General features: G+C 35.3%; 1 protein-coding gene across 2 annotated transcripts; it reads left to right on the forward strand.

Annotated features, from left to right (window-relative positions):
• The first annotated feature begins 462 nt into the window (after positions 1 to 462).
• On the forward strand, positions 463 to 24,604 carry LOC120329616 (centrosomal protein of 41 kDa-like). 2 transcript variants are annotated; one of them, XM_078116256.1, is made up of 11 exons: positions 463 to 598; positions 1,549 to 1,612; positions 3,020 to 3,067; positions 9,022 to 9,083; positions 12,873 to 12,927; positions 15,127 to 15,250; positions 15,989 to 16,170; positions 16,533 to 16,600; positions 17,217 to 17,331; positions 18,753 to 18,980; positions 20,427 to 24,604. In XM_078116256.1, the coding sequence occupies exons 1-11, from the start codon at positions 563 to 565 to the stop codon at positions 20,531 to 20,533; spliced, it is 1,089 nt and encodes a 362-aa protein (XP_077972382.1). In that variant the 5' UTR covers positions 463 to 562; the 3' UTR covers positions 20,534 to 24,604. The 2 variants fall into 2 exon arrangements, with proteins under 2 accessions (XP_077972382.1, XP_077972383.1); XM_078116257.1 differs by lacking the exons at positions 463 to 598; positions 1,549 to 1,612; positions 3,020 to 3,067 and adding an exon at positions 7,510 to 7,734.
• Positions 24,605 to 24,643: the final 39 nt, after the last annotated feature.

A 24,643-nucleotide genomic window follows, 5' to 3' on the forward strand; every position in this document is an offset into this window, starting at 1 on the left:
ATTTTGGGATAATCTATTTTTGTCAAAGTTCTTAAATCTTGTTTGAATGATGCAGCATTTAGTTGAATATTAGGAATAATAAAAATTAACAGTTTATTCCAGAGCTGGTATATTTACTTTAGAGTCATATTTTAAAATACTCAGAGCTGAGATCAAATTGTCAGATCTGGCATATTTAAACTTTAAATAGGGGTGAGCGAGATTAAAAATTCCGAAAGCATCAAGTTGCTGAATATTCTCAACAGACAATTAACGAGGTCTTGTATAGCAAAAGTTTTCAATACCAAAATTTGATTTTCTGAGAGTCTTGAACTCTCTGAGTCAATAATTCTGAAATTCCTTAACTGGCAGAACTGGAGTTGATCTCCTTTGTATTAGCTCATCCATTTCCATGTTTCCCTGTGTTTTGTTTGTTTTACCTGTGTTTAATCATATTTATTTGCATTCCTATTTTTGTACTATAAAATTTACTGCTGGGATTTAAACTGAATTATCCAGTTTTTATGAAATATTTAATCCCAAGAGCAAAAGAGATAAGCCAAATTGAAGTTCTGTCAAAGGAATGTCACATCATTTATCTGGGATCGGGGATAAGAAGGTGAGCAACGTAAAGTTTTTTTAATGCAACAGTTTGTGTTTCTTGCGCTAATAAGACTACTAGGTGTCATCGCACGTCTGATCACTCTCTGTTCAAATCCCAGTAGAGTCGGTAATGTTTGAGACGATTGCTGGACTGACGTAGGAAGGTCCAGGTGGCCGCTCGTGGATTACAGCTTTTTTGACCATCAAGTCCATGCATCTGAAATTAATGGTGACCGTACATTTGAACCCACGTACATTTGAACCCATGCGTATATCCGCGGGTTCAATCTATATGCGGGTGCTAAAACCCATGGGTTAGGGTGAGTATGGGTTCAAATATCCGTAAAACAAAAAAAAAAATCATAAGTGCGGTAGTATGCAAGTGCAATTGTCATGGGTTCAAATGTAATGGAACCGAAATTAATACCTAATTAACTATTCCAGTCCAGATTTGCAACAAAATTCCGAACATCAAAAAATGTGCTTTTGATCTTTTAAATGATAGGCCTTATCTCGTTATGATGCCATATGCGACTTCCATTGTTTCGATATATGTCACAAAGTATCAAGGCACTCCTTTTTTCCAAAGGCCGACAGCCTGCCCCAGATCAACGATGTGTATCATTACATATACTGCAACTATATGCGGTTCTGATTCATTTTTATTTAGTTAGATGGTGGAATGACATGCCATCCTGTTTATAATGATATTGAAAGTTAATAACTCAAAATACAAGTTCCAAAGAATACCACATGCGCCAATGGAAATTCAGCTTTAGATATGTTCAGTGTGTTTATATGTTGATATAATGTTTTGAAATTGTCCTGTCTGTATTACAATAAAATATTTCATAATCATGACTACTAGAGCAGTATGAGCTTATTTCAACTTGAAAAAATGATGTTTCTAATATTGAGCAATAACTTTCATCTAGATTTGCTTTTATAAACTTTTTCATTATTCAGATTCTCCAGAGGAAAATTCCAAATAACACACGATATAAAAATGTTATGGCAAGGGTAGATACCGGTGAGTAAAATGCCTGGATTTTATCGGATTTTATATTTATGTTAGGGGAAGAAGAAAGTTAAGAAGGTGGCTTTATTATGTGTCATACCAGGGGGTTCCCAAGCTTTTTTCAGGACGACCCCAAAGACAACTTTCAAGTGTCCAGTGCCAATATAATTTTGGAGCTCCTTTCACTGGACTTTTGAGTTTGGTCATGTGGTGGTATTAAGTAAAATAAGCTAAAACCAAACTTTCAAGTGTCCAGTATGACCCTAGGTCAATATAATTTTGGAGCTCCTTTCACTGGATTTTTGAGTTTGGTCATGTGGTGGTATTAAGTAAAATAAGCTAAAACCAAACAGTGATGTCACAATAATCACCTACATTTTCTATAGCATAAGCATAGAGTGAGGTCTATGGACCTGTTTTACAGTAAACTGATAAAAATAACATGGTTTGTCAAATCTTGGATGTTTTGTACATCCATCCTCTACCATATCTCAGCGACTCCACCGACCCCACGACCTGTTTGTGACCCTAACTACTTATCAATCGGACCCAATTTGGAGTCGCGATCCCTGGTCTGGGACCCCTGTGTTTCACATTTGGTTGTTAGTAGCTGGGATACTCAATCTACCAGTTTATATTTTCAAGCACATTTCCGCGATTTGAACATTGAAACAGTAACCAGCCATTGGTTATGCAATGCCACGAAGTCCAGCAATCTCCTTGCACATAATGATGTACTGCGTGAGATTTAACCTATGACCCCACATGGGGTAATCTATACTCTTGGTGTGGGTTTACCATGCTTTGTATGGTTACTTTGTTTTAGAAAATAAATAGCCTATACTTATAATGTAACTCGCATTCATAACTTTTGTGTTCACATTAGCACAATGGGCTGAGATGTCCAAATATAATCGAATACTTGAATATCTTTCAAATTGGTGATATTCAATATACGTAGATTTGGATATTTTAAAATAATTTAAAAAAATTTTATTTTTGAGTTTTTAACGATATTTTGAGCATAGGACATGACAACCAAAAAAAATCCATCTACATAATTCCTATCGAAAAGATTTTCTACGAGTATCAGGTTGAATTTCGTCTTGATGAAATATTCCAAAAGGATATTATTGCCGTCAATGGAACCATATGAGCAACGAATTTTCCTAGCACCACTTATCAAACTCTCTTTTTCCGTTACAGGAATGAGTGTGGCAATATAACCTTTGAAATTATGATATTTATTAATATAAGTAGTTCAGGATTTTAAGAACTTGTAATTTTGATCCTCTGATATCACAAGCATCCCTCCTAATAAGTCTCTTGATGGGGGTTAGGAATAGGTGGAACTTTAAGAAGGAATTTTCTGTTGGCATAATTTTCTTAGCACTGCTTAAATTATGTTTCTCATTACAGGATCAAGTGTTACAAGATACGAGAAAAGAATTGAAGAAATGCAGATGAGTAAGTTGTTTCTCGAATATATTATTCATTATTTTATATACTTAAGGGCACTATTATAGTGGACCTTGGAACCTCGGTTAAAAACACCTGGTTTATAGTAAGGAAGTTATTTTTATTTGATATAAATTTAGGCTTATAAACCTTTTCCTCTATTTTGGGTGTACAATGCACACCCTTTTCAAAATATAAAAAAAAAGCATTTTTCTGTCCTATACGTAGCTTGAACCGCTTTTTAGACTGTCAAGACTCGCTGGCAGGCCCCGCTAGTTTATTCCGTCTAACTTAACAAATAAAAATTTCATAACTCCGCTTCCCCCATTTATAAATTTTTGGCTATGTCTCCTTAAACAAAAGTAATTTTTCAAGATAACCAAAATTAGTGTTCTCCTCTAACAATTTACCAGTACCATAATTTGTGTCGAATTTCATGAAGTATATTGTTTAAATAATTTCATTGTAGAATGTCATCTCTTTTCAAATATATTCTAGATCAGCAGTTCCCAATCGGGGCCCGTGATCTCCAAGGGTGGCCATAGGGCTGTTGGGGGGCAATCAGAATCTCCAAATTAGTTTTAATGAGATCTTGTTTGTATACTTTTCCCTTGTACGATAATTCCATGTTCTCAATACAAAAATACCACTGACATGACTATGGACCATGAGTGCTAAAAGCTTTCGGAAAGGGGCCACAAGCCATAAAAGGATGGGAACCACTGGCCATTGCATGCTATTTAGTTTTATTTTTTCATATTTTCACTTGAATTCTGTTGGAACTGATATTTCACAAATTTTGCTGTTTTATATCATTTATGGACATGGGAACATTTTGTCATGAAATATGGAACACTATATTCTGTAACGCTTATCCGCAAATATTTTCAGCAAATTCTGTTCTCAATTACTGTTTGGTACTGTACCAATCTCCTCGACCATATATTTGAGCATTGCTCTAAAATTACATAGGTAATCTATAGCACGGACATTATGTAATGCTTGTAAACAGTTTATTTTTGACAAAAAATAAATAACTATTTAAATTATTTTTTGATTGAATTTATCTCATATTCACACTTTATCGCTTCAAGTGCTACTCTAGCGATCCAACTTCCTGCCAAGAGAGGGACTTGTGGGTTGATTTGCTTGGGTTACATAACTGGTAGAGAAGCCTCATGAACTATCTAATTTTGTACCTTGAAATTAACCTGGTTATTTAAGAAAGATTTTGATCCCTGACATCGGATTTTTTTCAGACTCAGTTTTCGACTCAAATATTGATAACAAAAACTTTGCCATGTAAAAGTCTCTTTTCGTAGACTGTTTAGAATGATTAGTAAAATTAATGTTTTTCATTCTCAAATCCCCTTTTTAGAATCAAGTCTCGCGCCCCCGCCTCAAATATAACTAGCTAACAATAAGCTACAAATAACAGTTAGTGAGGCGATAGTATGTTTTATTCAAAAAGCACATTGAAAATACGAGGATGGATCGCAATCTCTAAACAATAAAGTAATGTACATATACAGGGTGTCCAAGAAGTTTTGCCCGATTTTACGGCTAAAACAAATGTAAATTTAAATAAATTTTATTGTATGATAATTTATAAGTACAACATCCAACATCTATAACATCCAATTCAATACAGGTTGACTATAAATCTTTTTACAATTAAAAAATAAATTATCATTTCGTTTTAAGGACTTTAGGATCGGGCGAAACTTCTTGTACACCCTGTACAAAATAAGGTCAAATCTATCAAATATTTTTAGTTTCAATTAGCTTAACGGCCATTCAAAAAATTGTCTACGTCCCCCTCGCAGGGCAGAGTCACCGTTTAAAAACCATGAATGTAGAGCATTCAAATTCAAATCTCCAATGCTCAAAGTTGGTGAAAGCTCTCTTGTTTATCTCATATTCACACAGTACTGCGTCAAGTGCTACTCTAGCGATCTAACTTCCTGCCAAGAGAGGGACCGGTAGTTTGGATTTGCTTGGGTTGTCAGACAATGGGTCCTTGACTTACATGAGTCTGCAGGGTAAATGTCAAGGAGAGACTTGTGCCTGATATAGAAATATGTTTGTTAGAGTTTTGGGAAATTGTTTGCTCTTAGAAATATGATTTGTTGCCAGGTATTAGTGGAGAATCTTGAAGCCTAATTAGATAGTATCTCATCATGTTTGTTTGAAATATATATTTGCATAACATATGTCTACAGGGTGAGTATCAAAGAGAGACTCAAACCTGTTATGTTGAATTTGGTAAAATGTTTGTTCTTAAGAGTATGTATATAATGTATGATGCATAGACAAGCCCAAATATATTATCACAATACTTCTCGCAAGCATATTAGAGAGTATCATATATCCTTACATACAAGCATAGTTGAAAAGTTGCCAAACTAAGGGATCGCCATTTTCTGTGATAGTTGCATACGACGTGTTCCAATTTGTAGTGTCGTCTTTTTATGCAAATTTTTATTAATTCACTGTTTTTAGGGAGTCAGATTATATATGTGAGAATAAAATAAAAATATTATTTGCCAGGAATAAACTGTAGTATAAAATTATCTTGTATAGATTTAAACTTTATGAATCATATTGAGATTGTTATTTTTATATCTGAGGTTCTATATAAACACGGATATCCCCCAACAAAGAGCTTACATTACCTCCTATTGTGTTGAGATATCAGAAGCAGATAACCCAAATAAATCATGCCAACGTGCGCGATTGATACTTGACATTCTTGTGTGGATGTTTGATTAATCTCCACGGAGTTTTAAGGATAAAAATTGATTGTTTCTCATTTTAAACAGGGTTTTATAACAACTGGGGTCATCACAACCCGTTACAGGAAATTTCGCTGCTTAGGTAAATTCGCCACATGGAATATTGCTGCAAGAACATTTTGCTGTAAAACAAGTATTTGTGATAAAAACAGTTTGGTTTATGGGGTTAGGGTATGCTTTTACCTAAGAAATCAAATTGTTCAAATCAATTCAAACTGTTTACAGCAAAATGCTCTTGCGGCGATTTTTCCTATGAGGCGAAATTTCCTATGACGAATTTTCTTAGAACCACGGCAACCTATGCAGCCAAAGTGAGCTCTACTAATGTTAGATGTAAATTATTTAATTAAACTTTTATGAATTATAATTGACTGGGTGAGCATAATATTCTGAATATGCAATACTCTTAAAGTAAAATTAATCAGATTGTGATTACTGTTTACTCTAAAAAATCGGCAATAGCATCTTGTAGAAGTTAGCATAATGGGTAATTTAAAAACCTATTGCTTTGTGTGTGCTTCGGCCTTCGATTTTAATATTCGTTTTATTAGTGCAAGCTAAAGAAGTCTGGGGACCACTAGTTTAGATACCCTCATCATATGGCGAACCACGGTCTACCAGTGCATGTCAGGTAGGGATATATAATACCAATATTTGCTGATCTGCCAGATTAATTGATTTGTGAAGGTTGTAATTCCTTCATTATAAAGGCGATATTGATTTATGGGTATTTGCTGTTTTAATCATAATGACACCTGACTTTCATCTGAAATTACGGTAGATAGGCTATCCTTTTATATATTATTTGTTTTGTACTCTTGGCGCTCAAGAAGTGTGTGTACCAATATATGGAGGTAGCTAATTTTGTTCGCCTACTTTACATCAAGTTGTGTAAAGCAGCGTTTCCCAAACTTTTTCAGTTTGGGAAACCCTGGTGTAAAGGGACTGAAACCTATGGGCAGGAGGTATGGTATATTCACTTGGCTAACACAGACAGGCCCCCGAACTCGTAATGATCCAAAATAAGGAAAATCTGAATAAAATAAAAAATAATATTAATAATAAAATTAACCTTAACCTGGTATACACACTACGGGAGTACCCTTGCTTTTTCGTGGTCAGGTATTTTTTTAGTTGTGTTGTTATTTAGTGGAAAACAGGTCTGGTATGTGAGATCGTTAAGAAAGATATCCTACTGTATGAATTTATTTCTGTATGAACAGATATCGTTTCGTGGGTATGAGCTGTTCTACTCATATCGAGATTAGTGAAAGATATTTTTTATATATGATTGTTATGTAACAAGGGAGGATTAGAGCTCTTCATTCCTTCCTTTGATCAATTTATTTCTTAGGCGTGGAAGTTGATTTGTAGGTATTTATCATCATTTGGAACTGGGCTTGTTATGTGATACAGTTTAATTATAAATGTTCATATTTAGCTAGTTTGGTATTTCAGGATCCATCTTTTTATAATTAATTTTGTTTTAAATATTCTACATGCTATTATATACATATGTATCAAATTTTAGGCCATCAAGTTCGACCTAAACTGTGTTTTTGGTGTGAAGATAACAAATTTAAAAAAAAAAATGTATTTCGATCATCTGAATCGGTTTTCAGTTATATTTTGCTATAATTTTATCTAAATTAGCGTACAATGTCATTCTTTTATGAAATCGGATAAATTACTTTAAATGTGTAGTGGGTCAGGTTAAGTCCAACTCTCTAACCTCACACAGTTTTGGTCATTTATAACTTTATATAAAGTCACTTAGCTTAGTAAAAAATGTAATGACAAACTCGTGAATAATGCCAATAAAATTTAAAAGACCAGACGTCAACAAACTTCTACACTCAAGCTGGGAAAAGCAGAGTGCAGGTTTGTGTTATTAGAAACACTTGGTTTTGATATAATTTTTTACATAACATTTTTTGACTCCGAAAAATTACTTATACATTTTCGACTCTGAAAAATTACTTGTACTCGCAGTCTAGAAGTCTTCAATCTGAGTACTGGATGGCAGTATTGTTATATACACATTTATTTACGATGCCTCTGGTCAGGACAAGATATAAATGCTGCTTACTTCAATAAAAATAAATATTGCCTGCCTTATAACAATGGCTTCTGCAATGTTAAATCTCTCTCTTTGTGTCATATCTCCCCGGTGTACTACATACCAAGAACCAAAACAATTCGCAAAAATAATTGTTTGTTCATTGTTTGGTCACGCTTAATATGAAAATTCAATTCTGACCAAATTTTTTTATGGCCATATTCAAACTGCATGTTTTTTTTTCGTGTCATTGTTGTGAAGTGGTTGTCTGAGAAAGTCTGATTTTGGGCAGACGAAATGTTACAGAAATACAATTGTGATGGTGTGCAGCAAGACTCTTGAATTGCATAGTATTTTTATTCATGTTGATAATTTTTCTGGCATTCAGAAAATATATTTCGAACAAATGCACAGCTTAATATTGTTTGATTGTTTATATTCATATTCAAGGTAAACTAATATTTCATAATCTTTTTATATAATTTTGGACATGGTTGTGTTAAGGATGTCCTAAATGGAATAATTCACTATTCCGATTGCATTCTGAAATATTATTTCCAAATATGGAATGAAACATATTGAAAAAGGTGAAAACGGGAACTGTTTGAGGTATACAAAGTGATTCAAGAGTCTTGCTGCACACTAACACAAATATATTTCCGTAACGTTACATCTAACCATGGTCAGACATACATACCGGTAGATCAACTATAACAAGAAAAGCAGTTGCATGCTTATTTAAACAAATATTGTGAAAGTAAGGGAGATACACATAATAAATGTCATTTTGATGTTAAATTTTTTACAATGTGGAAGAAGTTTAACTAATTCTTTTTTGTGATGCTTACTCACTTCTTTCGCTCGGAAGAAGGAAAACAATATTTTTACCTGACTGAATTGTTTTGAAAATGACACTCTTTTCCATCGTGACTAGATTCAATACTCTATGAACTAGCAGTCACTGATATAGGATCGACTGCAACATTTTCTGTTTAGTTTATTTCAGTTACTTAATTGTATCGAATGCAACCAGCTGCATGTCTTAAACTGATCACTTCCAAAATGTGATGATGTTCGTAGAAGTTTACAACTGTTATCGTTTTTTTCAGATTACAGATATAGGAAGAATGAATTGTTCAAGCGAATGAAAGTTACCACATTTGCTCAACTGGTGAGTAATGATATTATGATTTCTATTTGGTATTTTTATTTCCATTGCTCTGCTTCGATAAGGGATTTATACCAGGTTTTGTGGATGCTGATGGCTTAGTGCAGTGGTTCCCAACTGTATCTTTTCCCATTTGCTGCCTTCAAATAAAATAGAATTTTGTGATCGTTAAAGTGTATTTTATGCTTTTTGAAGTTTGCAAACATGTAGGACCTAAAGAATAAGGCAATGTCAACAAAACAACATAGCGTCATTGCCGTCATAGCGTTTCCCTTTATCTAATGAAAGGTGCGCTGCTGCTGCTCTGAACGCATCTTTTCAAATTTTCATTTCAGTCATGTATTAGCGGTAGTTTTGTTTAGCACAATTGTGGTAATTTTCAGGACGCACTTACCAAATTGCCCCCTCTGGAAATAACTGGCTTAGGACAGGTCGCAGGTTAAATATCTTAAACTTGCTCCCTACCTGACCCAAGGTATAATAAAATAAGTAGGCTGTCGAATCAAAAAGATTCAGGTTACCATAAACATATAGATTTTCAAATAGTCGGTTCTTGGTGTGGTAATTTAGATAGACTATGCCAAATTAGAAAAATATGGTCTTTTTTAAAAAAACATTTGTGGTTTCTGCGTCTTCAGTGGCTGCCTCTACAGAGCCTTGTCAGATAAAAATTGTGAAAACACTCCAAAAAAAAGATCGTATTTTTAGATCTACCTGATTCGAGTATGAAAAGGTTTAGAAATACTGGTCATTGTCCCATAGATACTGAAATATAAAACCCACAGGTTATGATATTTGATTATGTATATTGAGGTGTGTCCATAACAACTATGAGGTCATAATATACCTTATTTGTTTAGATCCATCATATGTCAATATGTAGACATAGAGGGATAGGTGACGCAATTTTGAGATCACTTTGCCTTGTTAGTTTGTAATAAAGGCAGAAGTAAAAAAATGTCAGTATTGGATATGGATTCCGATATAGATATGTTGAAATTGAACGCTGCTTCCCCAATAATACTAACTTAACCTATCTGGAATGGACGCTGTATTGCATAGACTTTGGATTATAAATGAAAAATGTTAACCCCTTAAAGAATAGTCTTCTGTTTTTGCGCACCGCATCCCGAAAAACGAATATTTTTCAAAAGATAAATAAACGGCCAAAAATTGTTCGATTGTACTGTTGTCATTCATTCAATATAATCCTTCCGTATCCTTGTTTCAACTTCAGCCTTTTGTTTGGTCACAATAGATGTTTTATTCGTGTATCGTGACATAGAATAAGGATTGTTTCCAAAAGGAATAATGTGTGAATGACATTTTGTAACCGTTTAATACTACGACACATCCTGGATATATAAAGTTGTAATAATTTTCAAAACATGGAAACGTGTAGTCAACAATATGCTTTATAAACACGGCTCCCCCCCCAAAAAAAAGTTATAGGCGGGTCTGTGGACACTTGTTGACAACCACTGTCCTGAAGGTTCCCGAGTCGTATTACCATGGATTGCTATATTCAAATAGGCAATGTTCCCTCTAATTTTTTGTAGTATGTGTGCGCAGAAATTTTGACGTGTGCGCACTTTTTTGGAAATGACTAATATTTGTGCAAAAACCAATGAAGAAATTTTGGCGTTCTAACCGGGTAATGGGTGGGCTAACAACAAATTTTCTCAACCTACCAACCAAGAACATTACATGCAGTAATGCTGTGCGCAGTAAATCTATGCGTGTGCGCAGCCTCTGAAAGATGTGTGCGCTCGCACACCTAAGAGGGAACACTGCAAATAGGTAAATCATTTTTTCATCTTGAATAGACTTTACATTGGGTTATGCTCAACAAAAATTTGCAGAAAGTGTAATTCGATTAAGTAATTCATCCTGGCCAACAGCAGTAATAATATAATAATTTGTGACACTAGTAGACAGCCCTAGTTGTAACCCTTCTCATTGTGCACAATGCTTTTCTGAGTTCCTATTATATTTAAAGAGTTCAAATCTAGGGCACTCAGGTTATTAAATCAGTCAGGGAACTATTGCAACAGGGATGGATGAATTCTAATAATTTAATTTTTATTTCTCTCTGAATTGGAGAAATTGGCAAAAGTTGTAATTCGTTGACCAACACCAGTTACATCACTGTTTATTTCATTCTCTCTTGAAGTTAGATTTTCAAGAGCTCTTCAGTCTTAAGTGCCCACTTTTATTTTCACTTACTGAACTCTCTGAGTGCTATTTCTATTACCCGTTGACAGTCTGTGTGCACCTACCAGAAAAATATATTAAATGACCAAAAATTTGAATTTTTTTTTTTATTAATTTGAGTTGGGTTGCGCGAGACTAACTTCCTATCTTTTCTTCATGCCTTTATGCTGGTGGATCTGTATGCATATACTGCAAGGATACTGTAGCTGGAATAAACATGACTATTCTATCCAATTAAAAAGTCCAGCTGCACACTAACACAAATGTATTTCTGTAACGTTTTGTCCGACCAGAGTCAGACTTCCTCAGACAAGCAGTTTATTATTATTACCGATATATCGACATAAACTGCTTTGAGTCACACCAATCTGTGTTTGGCAACTCTTTAAGTTCTACGCAACTATCAGCTGGAGTTACGCAAAACTAACTACCTTTAATTGCTCTATGCCTTTGTAGAAGTGGATCCGTATGCAGAAGCTGTGGCAAGAATAAAGATAACTACCCTGTTCAATTTGAGAGTTTTGCTGCGTACTAACTCAAACGTTCCAGAAATATATTGTGTTAGCATGCAGCAAGACTCTAGAATTAGTTCTACACTATGATTCTAAATAGTCCTAACTCCTAGTAGCTCTCTGCTTCGGTGTGCCGCCTCTATGCTACTGAGTTAGTATCATATACTAGCTAGGGCCATATATGGGATAGGGGTACTCAGGGATGATTAGGTCAAACTGGATAATTGAACTGATTTAAAATTAGTTATATTCAATATTTCATGATTTATGAATAATTAGAATTGTTTTATTTGTCTCACAATACGACCGAAAAGGCCATATTTAATTTAAAATTATTTGTATTTAATTTCTCCTTGTACCTTCTTTCCTTTTTTTAGTAAAAGTTGCTTTTGAATGTATACTTTGTTTACTCAGCCTGATAATTTTAATTTGATGATACTTATCCTATACGGTGTGGTAGTGTAAACAGTGCAGGAGGTATAATTGGCTGTGAAAAAGACGAGCACCTGCTTGCTTTTTAACATATATAGTAGTAATGTAAACAGTCTAAGGGATATAAAATTGACCTCGAATAGGACTCCAGACATGCTCCCACTTGTTTCTTGATATTATTTGGTTTTGGTGTGAACTTACGAGAGGTACAAAATGGCTCTGAATAAGGCTTCCAGCAAACACCCACTCAAAGCCTCTTGGCATTGAAATCCTGCTGGCTCATAGTACTCCAGAAGTATGTGAACCAAGATGGCGGATACCGGAACATAGTATGTGTACCAGGTTAGGGTTAAGCCATAATTTCAGGTACAAATACTACGGGAGTCACTTGGCTAGTCCCTGAACTCGAAATAGAACTAAAATAAGGAAAATTGGAATAAAATTATGGCCTAACCCCAACCTGGTACACATGCTACGTTCCGGTGTCCGCCATCTTGGTTCACATACTTCGGGAGTACCAGCTCATGTTACCAAGCATTTGGAGGATTTTACCTATGCTTGCCCTACATAGGTTCTTAGGTTCATAATCTTGTGAGAGTATTTTTCTGCGACCAATCATTTTATTGTTTTTCAGGTTCTCCAAGTTGCAAATATAGCAATGGCAGATGAAGATGAATATGATGGAATAGGTAGGTTGTGTGACTTTATAGAATCTAATGATTTACTATTCCGAGAACATTCCAAAACAAGAGAGCTATGCTTGAATATATAAATTGCATACCAGGAAATATGATTATGAGCACACTGGTAAACTGAGATCTAAGTTTACTAAAATGATTGCCGTATAAATGCGTTGGAATAAAGTGAATCCATGTGTCATAATTCAATTCCCATTCCAAATATTGAATAAATTACCATTTCAAAAACATTCTTAAAGATGAGAGGAATGCTTAATTATATGGACACTAATGTTACACACTGTTACCAACGTGGCCTTTGATGAGTTTGCTGGAAGGACTGGCAGATGAGCATGCTAGAATAAATTGTTCCGATGTATCCTAGAAAATGTTCCCATTCCAAGAACATACTAAAACATGAGAGCAATGTTACCATTTTTGACTGGACACTAATGTTGTGCAACGGTACCGGTAAAACCTTAGCTGAGCACCGGAGTTTGCTCAAAAGGTTGGCAGACAAGCATGAGTGAAAAGCCTGATCTCATATATCAGGGGTGCTCACACCGTGGCTCGCGAGCCGCATGCGACTCGCCAGACTTTTTTGTGCGGCTCTTCTTGCTAACATAAATTATTATCCAAATTTTAACTAAGATAATGTAAACTTTTTTAGGTTATTAAAAGTCGTAAAGAAGTTTTCGTCAATGATTAGGACAAATTATGTTTTAGTATGAAAATCGCTGTAGCGTTGAATTTTGAATTTAAGTCAGTCAAGTCAGCAAATCTTTCGTCACAATGGTCAATGTTTATTGATGCGTCGGCGGTATTGCAGATTGATTGTGGTTGGTTAGTCTGAGTCAGTATTCTTCAACCTTTTTTTTATCAAAGTATACCTTTTACAGTTTTTCAAGAACTTTGTTCCCCTAAAATACCAATGTTTATTTAAGGCTCAAATAAACAATAAATTTTAAGCACATATTGTACTGCAATATCATCATGCAATCTAATAGGCTAGTGAACGCAAGTTATAAAGTTCACTGACTGCCTTAGCGTCGACGGGAATAATGTTTGACGTAAATGAAACAAAGTGCATGGCAGCCGAAATCACCAACCCAGACACATGACCGTATTATCTATATAATTTGGGATGTAACAATGTGCTCACGTCGGTTCTTAGCGTTAGTAACATTTTATATTTCATGTGCGCCTCGTTTGCATTGTTGTCTCCAATTGAATATTTTATAATTTATTATATATATTGGGGTTTAGATTTCCTGATTTGGGCTGTACACCTTTCGTATACCCTTTATCAGTTGTACCCAACTTATGGTCTGGTATACACTTGGGTATACCGTATACCCGGTTGAAGAACACTGGTCTAACTCTTAAGTACTGTGCGATATGTCCTCAATTAAAAAACGAAAGTACGAAGATGAAAACAGAGTTGTCATGTCAGAATGGGAAGAAGAATACGCATTTACTAGTCAGGAGAATAAAACTTTGTGCTTAATCTGTCATAAGCTACTAAGTCAGAATAAAGTCAACAATGTTAAACGGAACCATGAAACGAATCATGAAAACCTCTTACGAGACTACCCTCGGAAATCAGCTATAAGGAAACGAAAATTAAATGAGCTCAAATTGTGCATATATTTGAGTATAGCTGCCTTGTTTATCTATTTATTGTTATTAGACTCTTGTGTGAATTTCTTTTCTGTTCATGGTATTTCGATAATATTAATAAATTCACAAATTCTGTGGCTCTTTTCAAGTTCTGACTTGTAGCATGCGGCTCTCATACTAAAAAATTGTGCCCACCCCTGTCATATATCATAAAAAGTGCTCCCATGGATTAAAATGAATGAGTGAAATTTTTGGGTTGAAAATCAGATCCTTTTGGACACAAGAACAAGTTTGAAAATAAAATAGAAGTAATAGCTTTCGAGTGGCTGCATCCATATATAAGTTTTGAAAATTTTGAATCAATCCTTTAGTTGAAAGGAAAAGGGATTCTCACCAAACAACAACAGTTTAGCAAAACGTTCCATATGTACAACTTTGTGTATAATAATCAGTCCAATGAAAATATTTTAAATTCTTCCCAACATTCCTTGTTTGGGGTGGTGCCGCAAAAACATCTCGCATCTTAGAATGTATGACTTTGCCAAAGTCACAATAATCCGTTACAATGTAAAACGAGATTTCTTTTCAAAGGCACACCGCGATCTGAAGTTACTTCTAATGCAACGTTAAATGGAAACCATAGCGACTCTGGTGAGACACACGGTGATGATAATGACATTGAAAGTGTTGTATCTTCAAGGTCAACCCTACAAAGGTTTGTTGATGTTTGTTAAAGCAGATCAAAGGATAAGACATAGATTTTGTAGACTATTTTGTGAATTGGGAAAATTTAAACTGGGCTGTCCCAAACTGGCAATCGGTTCCTATATGGGGCTATATGGCATTTTTTTGAGGGTGAATGGCAGACACTCTCAGTAGGTGGGCAAGGTTTTTGAACCAGTGGCCAAAAATTTTGCCCACCTAGACTGGTGGGCCATGTGAGTGTGACATAAGGAGTTACATTTTATGAACAGTGTTTACAGTGTTTCCAAAGGTAAAGTGGAGAACAATAAACCTCATGCCAAAACTAAAGTTAATCACAATCTCAACAAATTCATTGAGCTATTTTTTAGCTAAAACATCGAAATTTGGTTTAGTTGGATTGTCAGGCGGGCCAGATTGAATTACCCAACGGGTTGGATTTGGCCCGCGGCCCATACTTTGGCCCATGTCAGTGTTACTGGGCACCTAATATAAGAGGTATTCACTGACGACTGCCATATAGTATGTGTACCAGGTTACGGCTTTGCCATAATTTCAGGTACAAAAACTATGCGAGTCACTTGGCCAGTTTCCAAACTCATAATAGAACTAAAATAAGAAAAATTGGAATAAAATTATGGCCTAAACCTAACCTGGTACACATACTACGGGAGCGCCGAAATAAACGTCGTGCTAGAACCTTATATGGGTTAGGTATACACCATAATACATCCTTTTCTATTCTTTTCAGCGTCATCAGTGGTGTAGGAGAAGCAGACTTAGGTGGTCCAAGCGAGCCTCGACATGTTGCTCAGCAAGGCAATAACATCTCAGAAGAAGAAATGAGGTTAATGCAGCCATACCCATTGTGTCCTTATCTTGTGGTGGATGTGAGAGATCAAGATGAATATGATAGAGGCCATATAATAGGAGGTAAGTTTTAATAGATATTTATTCAGTGTCCCACATAGGGATGTAAAGTTGGAGCTGGTATGTTTCTGTGGATACTGGATTCAGAGCTGTGATCATGTCCATTTGGGAGCCAAGGTAAAAAGAAATTGTATACGTCAAAATCTCTGTGGTCACATTTATCTTTCGTCTAAGTTGAGACCTAGAATCCCAACATAGTCACGTCCGTGGCTTTAACAGCCGACATGGCATCGTGTTCCTGTTAAATTTTAAATCCAATGTTCACTGTATTTATCAAGATGCTGTTTAATATCAAACCCTGACGTTGCCAAGGGAAACCTAAATAGATATTATGTTTATTCCTGTAACAAATGATTATATTTCAGCTATCAACTCCCCAACTGCAAGGCTGTCAAGGACAACAAATAATTTTACAAGAGAAATGCTGGAATATGTATCCTTTTGACATTAATTTTTTGATTCATTTGTCATTATTTTATAGTTTAACCCTTATTTTTATGACTCTTGTATTGAATAGTAAATTTGTTAAAATGAAAAGTAAATTGCCATCATCAATTTAATAAACAACACACAAAAAAATCCAAAAGGTTGTAACTAATTAAAGTCGGTGGTTTACGACCTTTGTCGTTTAAATTCCTTCCTTCATCTGTTTTGAAATTCTTTATTCCTCTTTAATAAGCATAAAAACCACTCATTTGTTCAATCTTTAATGGAGATTTAGTTAGCATTATGAGTCCGTAGCACTCGTGCTTTTTGTACAGTTTGAGTGCCATAGTTTATGTGTGCATAAGTGGGCGCTCCAGAAGTATGTGTACCCTAACTAATTTTGTTTGCCTATTTTACATCAAGTTGTATAAAGGGACGGAAACCTATGGGCAGGGCGTATATATTCACTTGGATAAACAGACAGTCCCCGAACTTGTAATAGAACTAAAATATACAAAATCAGAATAAAATTACGGCCAAACCATGACCTTGTACATACACTACCAGACTTAGTAGTTATTATGAACATTTTTTCCTCAACTCGTTATCGTATGTTTAATTAGAAAAATCAAGTTGGCAAAATAATCGTACTTTATGATGAAGATGAAAAACTTGCAACCATGGCAGCGACCACCATGGTAGAACGCGGATTTGACAATATTTTTATAATTTCTGGAGGTAAGGTTGTTCAATTTTACCTTTTCTTTCATTTAGTTATTTCTGATGTTGTGTAGAAATTGCTGCTAGTGTCTTTTTAAACCTGACAGAGGCAAATCACGGCCTGCAGGTAATTCAATCTGGCCCGCCTGATGCTATCACAACCGAACTAAAGACAAATTTTTGACGTTTCAACTAAAAAAAACAGCTCGAGGATGGCAATTAAATTTAGTTTCGGGACTAGGTTTATTATTTTCAATTTTTGCTTTTGTAACACTGTAAATATTGTTCAAAAAATGTAACTTTTACGTCATACTTAACAATGGCCCGCCAGTTTGGGGGGGCAAAATTGTTGGGCTCCCTAGTCCGAAAACCTTGCCCACCTCTGTTTTAAAAAATGTTTTACTCGCCCCTGCACTCTGAAATACTGATACTGTGGTATAGAAGGGTAAGTAGTTAATCCAACACAGTAGCATGTCTGGAGGGGGCCAAAGGGGCAGCACGTTATAGGGGTCAGTTTGTTGCTTAGTTTGATGATTTAAATAATAATAGTACAAACATTTTACGGTGCTCCCGAAGTAGGCGAACCCAGATGGCGGACATCGGAACGTAACATGGGTAACAGGTTAGGGTTAGGCGATAATTTTTTTCCAATTTTCCTTATTTTAGTCCTATTATCAGTTCGAATTTATACCTAAAATTATGGCCTAACCCTAACCTAGTACACATACTACATTCCGATGTCCGCCATCTTGGTTCGCATACTTCGGGAGACCCTAATTTTACTCTTACTTGACCTTCAATTTATTTATTCTCATGTATAACAACATCTATAATTTGTTTATCCCCCGAATTATATTTGAAGTTAGGTATAAGGGGCAGCAATATCAAAAACTCGCCCTGGGCGGCAGGAAAGTTAGACACACCACTGTGGGATTCCCACAGAAAGCTAATTGATAGCACAAATTAACAGTTTCTTTGCTTAGGATTGGAATTCTTGTCTGCCCTGGGGAATAGCAAATATAAGTTTTTATCAGTCTTCTTGGCTTTGAGAATTGTTCTGCGGTGAACTTTATTACTGCAACAAAATTTGATTTGAGTTGAACTAGCACAAGTTGAGTTTAATTGTACTTGGGCCAGATCCAGGTTTAAAAATGAAAGAATTTTTCGTAAATAAGGATTGCTGGACTTCTCACCTGACCAGTTAGGACTTCCTCTTTTATCGAGTCCACCTATCTGAATCAAAATAATTGGGCAACTACCCAACATGAACTGATAAGTGGCTTAGTCGTCCTCTCGGGTTTCCTACCCCTTTTATATACTAATAGTAATAAACCCTCTGACAACAACTAGCTCATTTTGACTAGATTTTAGCACTTTTTGACGATAGAATATGCTTAAATATTAAAAACAACTTTAATTTTGTTTTCATACTATTTAAGGATTAAAGGTTCTCGGGCAAAAGATACCAGAAGGGCTCATTACTGGTACTCTACCGCCCTCGTGTGTACCCGCATACATTGCAAAGAGATTGAGAAATAATCGATCCATGGCTGAAGATGGACCGATTGACGCCAGTCCTAATCACAGACTCAAAAGATTCTCCTCAGAAGAATTGGACAGAATAAATCATTATCTGGATGAGAGCTTGGTCCCGAATGATACAGGAAGTATGTTAAGTTTATTTATTGCATGCTAAATGCAAGTCGAAATTAAGCGGAGGAATTCAGTTCAATTGAGAAGCCTGCCTAGCCAAAATATTTATCTTATTATTTTTCTCTACAAACTTGAATACTTTGATTGTAATTTTAAAAATTTTACCGTTAATCCAGCAACCGCTTCTGATATAAAAAAAAGTGATATCATATCACATTTTTAATGTCCCGTAACGTTTTATATAAGAGGATTTTATAAGAATATTAATATTGTTACCACTAGAATATGTCAGTGAGCCTATTTGGTACAGCTCAATTTTATTTGTTTCTTCTATTTTTATATTTTCTTTGTATATCAAAAGGTGTTGTAGACCTGATGACCAACTCCTATCATGTTGAATATTTTAGACTTGTCAGATGACAAATAATATAACCCTTAAAATAACTCCATCTCGTAAACGGCAATGACAATTGACTAGTCGGTGAAATTGTACAAGTTTATCTCAGTAATTCTTTTTGAATACTGTATTTCCCGGCTATTAAGTCACTTTTCTGGAACCAATTCTTGACCTGATTTTGGGGAGGGATTTTCTGGGTATTATTGGGTGGCTATGCTTTTTTTGTTTCTTCTTGATTCATGCATTTTTCGCACGAGTCTTTGTGTGAACTTTGTATCTGGGTTAATATATTTTATGATGTATTATTCACCTCCACAGTGTCCTCCAATCACATTATTTAATTTAATGACTTTGGACTGCCAGCTGTTATTTGTCTTATTCTCATTAAAAACATGGCTGGTGCGATGAAGCACTCCCTGTTTATCCTTGATATAAGAAAGCGCTACCAGGAGATAAACTGATTAATTTATGACCCTTCGGTTTTGCCGATTATGAGAAAAACGAATACCTGACTGGAAAACACAGCTGTTACCTAACCCATTGACGTACAGTGCGGTAATTATCACACCATATTCACAGGTTATTTTATTGTTCCAGTTAATGGGTTGTTCAAATTGATTAAAATTACCCCTTTATTGTCAAGAATAGTTAATTCTATGGTAATGATTCTGCCTGAAAAAAAAAATGACCTGATTCTAACCATATAAAGTTATGAGCCCATATTAGTGCTTAACTGATAAACAGGGAAGCAATTTTTATGCCCATCTTATCGAAGGGCTATATGGAAAAACACTCATTTTTTAGTGCTGAAATTAGACTCCGTTTCATTGGCCAGGTAGACTTATTAGCCAAATGTAAGGTACTTAATTTAAGTATTGGAGCTCCAGAAGTATGTGCACCAAGATGCCGCACAACCTGAACATAGTATGTGTACCAGGTTAGGGTTCAGGTTGTGCGCCATCTTGGTGCGCCCATTTGTGAGCGCCGAATATTGCCTGCTGTGAAATTCGCTCTATTACCTCTGCATATTCATTTTCTTACTTAACCTTGCTTCCGTTTTTAGGTCGCTTGAGTCGCCAGTCCAAAGCGAGTGATCGTTTGACAGCAATGAGTAAAACGTCATCCATGTCATCAAGCAGCAGCGGAGGAAGCAGAAGACCATGGAAATGATGTCATAATGAGATTCAATGATGCGGAACTGGACAATGATACTAAAATTTTTAATGGCGTTGAATATTACACCTTATTTTTTACAAAGCTATTTATTTCATGACCAACTTCTTTGGGTCGAACAGTGTTGTTTAAAAAAATTGCTATTTATTTCTTGATAGTTTCTATACCTTTACTTAATACTAGCTCTGAAATAGGCTTGAGACAGAATCTACTGAAATGGAAGCGCTCCAAGTGTGTGTACCAATATGGAGGTAACTTATTTTGTTCGCCTATTCTATATCAAGTTGTGAAACGGGACTGAAACCTATGGGCAGGGAGTATATTCACTTGACTAACACAGGCAGTCACCGAACTCGTAGTAGAACTAAAATAAGGAAAATTGAAATAAAATTATTGCCTAACATGGTACACACACTACGGAAGTACTGAAATGGCTGCTATGCTTAAAGAACGTTTAATTAACAGACGTCTAATCTTTTAAACCATATTTTACCTTATCTACGCCTTCACTATACAAACATCCATCATTGTGTGAAAAACTACTAGGGCTGGGCTGGGTTCTTTCTGGACCAGCATTTGTCATTCCTTTTATTACACACAGGGTAATATACGGATGTTTCCCCGAGCAATAACTTTCTTGCCTATTTCCGTATCACAGGCCAATAAGCTAATAATGGCGTAACAATTGGAATTTATGCGGCCGTGGACGCAGAGAAACCCTTTAAAAAAATAATGAATTCGAGACTTACATCAGTTCATAAGCGCCAACTCTCGAAATAAGCATATCAAATTTTCCATAGTAAAATATAGAAAGAATTTTTCTCGGGTCAAGAAGCATATATTGTGGGCATTGGATTTGAACCTGTACTGTTGTCTTTTTTTCTGTTTACCAGTTTAGATTGAGTGTTTAATTGCTAAACGATTCTTTTCAAATGCTCAGAGTGGGATCATGGCAGATTCCATGACCAATCTGTGGTTTTAGACAAGTTTGAGATGTTTTGTAAAATATATACTACGTATAAAAATGTGCATAAAAATACTGTTTCACCAAATTCTTGTTTTTGTTGCTGGAAAATCGTTTTTCTTTCCCTCTTATGGGAACATTGTTATATGACGTATGGGAACGTTTTATACAGGGTATCCATAAAGGTCTTTTACAATTTCGATTTTGTTATGAAGTCAGTTCTTTATATATCTTACCCAGGTGTCGTTGATAAATTCCCTTTGCAATTTCAAGATGTCATGGGAACCCTATGGTGCCTATATTACCTTTCTATTTTGGGCGCTCCCGAAGTATTCATACCAAGATGGTGCACAACCTGAACACAGTGGCTACCAGGTTAGGGTTGTTCCGGTTGTGTGTCATCTTGGTACGGATACTTCAGGAGCGCAATATTTTGTATCCATGTATTCGAGCATTGCTCTCTTGTTCAAAGTCCAACCAATGCTCATTGATAAGTGAATTCTTCCATATGTTTTGGAAGTGATTGCCAATAACGCTATTTCTAATGCATTCCAAAATAGTATTTTTGAATATGAAATTCTAAATGTATTCTAGCTTTCATACAAATAACACTAAACTAGATTGTATATGCTTCGTTGTTTTTAATATGTTTCGCAATTCGTTAGTTTCTTCGTACTGTTATGTTTTCTTGAATTCTTTCCTGTTTATTCAAATTGTACTACATATGTGTTATCTAATTTTGTTTGCTAATTTGCTGTTATAATATGATTAGCATTACTGCTTGTTGGTTAAGACATCTTCCACCTGACATTTTTTCATATTTGGAACAATTGTTTGAACAGCTGATCTTACACTCATCTGGGTAACTGGAAGAGAGTCTGTGGTTTGCCATGAGATTAGATTTCCTCTCTCGCTTGTGATATAGAAGTTCTTCTCCATCTGTTACAGTCTGTGATTGTGTAAGTATGTTATAATCATTAGCATGAAAAAAAAACGATCATACATCTCTTGACCAGTTATTATAATTTAATTTTCGGTGCTCCCGAAGTATGGGAACTAAGATGGCGGACATCGGAACGTAACATGGGTAACAGGTTAGCAGTATTCGTACCAAGATGGCGCACAACCTGAACATAGTATGGTTATCAGGTTAGGGTTGTTCCGGTTGTGTGTCATCTTGGTACGAATACTTCCGGAGCACCAAATTTTGTGTCCATGTATTCGAGCATTGCTCTCTTGTTCAAAGTCCAACCAATGCTCATTGATAAGTGAATTCTTCCATATGTTTTGGAAGTGATTGCCAATATTGCTATTTTCAATGCATTCCAAAATAGTATTTTTGAATATGAAATTCTAAATGTATTCTGGCTTTCATACAAATAACACTAAACTAGATTGTATATGCTTCGTTGTTTTTAATATGTTTCGCAATTCGTTAGTTTCTTCGTACTGTTATGTTTTCTTGAATTCTTTCCTGTTTATTCAAATTGTACTACATATGTGTTATCTAATTTTGTTTGCTAATTTGCTGTTATAATATGATTAGCATTACTGCTTGTTGGTTAAGACATCTTCCACCTGACATTTTTTCATATTTGGAACAATTGTTTGAACAGCTGATCTTACACTCATCTGGGTAACTGGAAGAGAGTCTGTGGTTTGCCATGAGATTAGATTTCCTCTCTCGCTTGTGATATAGAAGTTCTTCTCCATCTGTTACAGTCTGTGATTGTGTAAGTATGTTATAATCATTAGCATGAAAAAAAAACGATCATACATCTCTTGACCAGTTATTATAATTTAATTTTCGGTGCTCCCGAAGTATGGGAACTAAGATGGCGGACATCGGAACGTAACATGGGTAACAGGTTAGGGTTAGGCGATAATTTTTTTTCCAATTTTAGTCCTATTATCAGTTCGAAGACTAGCCAAGAGCCTCCCGTAGTATTTATAGCTAAAATTATGGCCTAACCCTAACCTAGTACACATATTACATTCCGATGTCCGCCATCTTGGTTCGCATACTTTGGGAGCCCCTAATTTTCTTTCTAATGCAGTGGTTCTCAAATTTTTTAGGCCACGGCCCCTTTTAAAATAAGTCAAGTCTCGCGCCTCAAAAATAACCAACAATAAGCTACAAATAACAGATGTTGAGAAGAAAGTATATTCCCATTCTAAAAACCTGTTTAAAATATGTGAATAGAACATAAATATCCAAAATAAGGCAGGCAAGATCAAAGCTAACGATTTTTTTTTCTAATAAGCTTCACACCCCCTCATAAAATTGTCTACGCTCCCCTTGGGTGGGCCGTTTAGGAACCCCTGTTCTAATGTATAGTTGGTGGAGGAAGTCTTAACTAAATATTAGTTATGTGAACTTTTCAAATGGTAGCATCTTCAGCACCATTACTCTGATGCATGTATATTCTTGTTTTCTGTTATATTTTCTGCGATGTGCTTGTTACTATGGATATTCAAAATCAGATTAATTTAGTAATATGTTTTTTATATGGTCCAGATATCAATGATTTTTTGTGCAAACCCTCGCAAATGTTCAAAATTAGTAATTATCCAGTTAGAGTTTGGAATGCGGATTGCACTGGAAATATAACTTTTTTAATTATTCCTAACCTTAACTATATACTTACTAATTTGTTAGTCTTAATTAAACGTGGCGGAATGTTTTGTTCGAATCTCAAATTTATGCATTCATGGCAGGGGCTTTGTACCAAACACCCCTGCACCATAGGAAAAAAGTATCTCGGTATAATTCTTGTATTCCAAAGGTCGTTTTATTTGAATTATAAACCATTTGGAACTGCAATTCGAACTTTAAGTTGAGAAATCTGTATTCAAAAAACTACGATAGTGCAGACTGCAAACTTCGGACTCATGAGCGACGGCTTTGGGACTGGTGAAAGTTTCCCTCCAACTCCATGATGTATCAGATGTTATTCAGGCTATTGCTTTACTTGACAACTTTGGGCCAAACTCTTTTATTTAGTACATGTTCCTAACAACACTGTAAGGAGAGAAAATGTATATTTTTGTATTTTACCGCTTGCTTGATTTTAGTGATTTGTTAATAAAATTATTTCTAGATAGCTCTACGTTTTACATAGACATGAAGTGGAATATAGATT

The sequence above is a fragment of the Styela clava genome, chromosome 9 (genome assembly GCF_964204865.1).
Source record: "Styela clava chromosome 9, kaStyClav1.hap1.2, whole genome shotgun sequence".
Taxonomy (NCBI): domain Eukaryota; kingdom Metazoa; phylum Chordata; class Ascidiacea; order Stolidobranchia; family Styelidae; genus Styela; species Styela clava.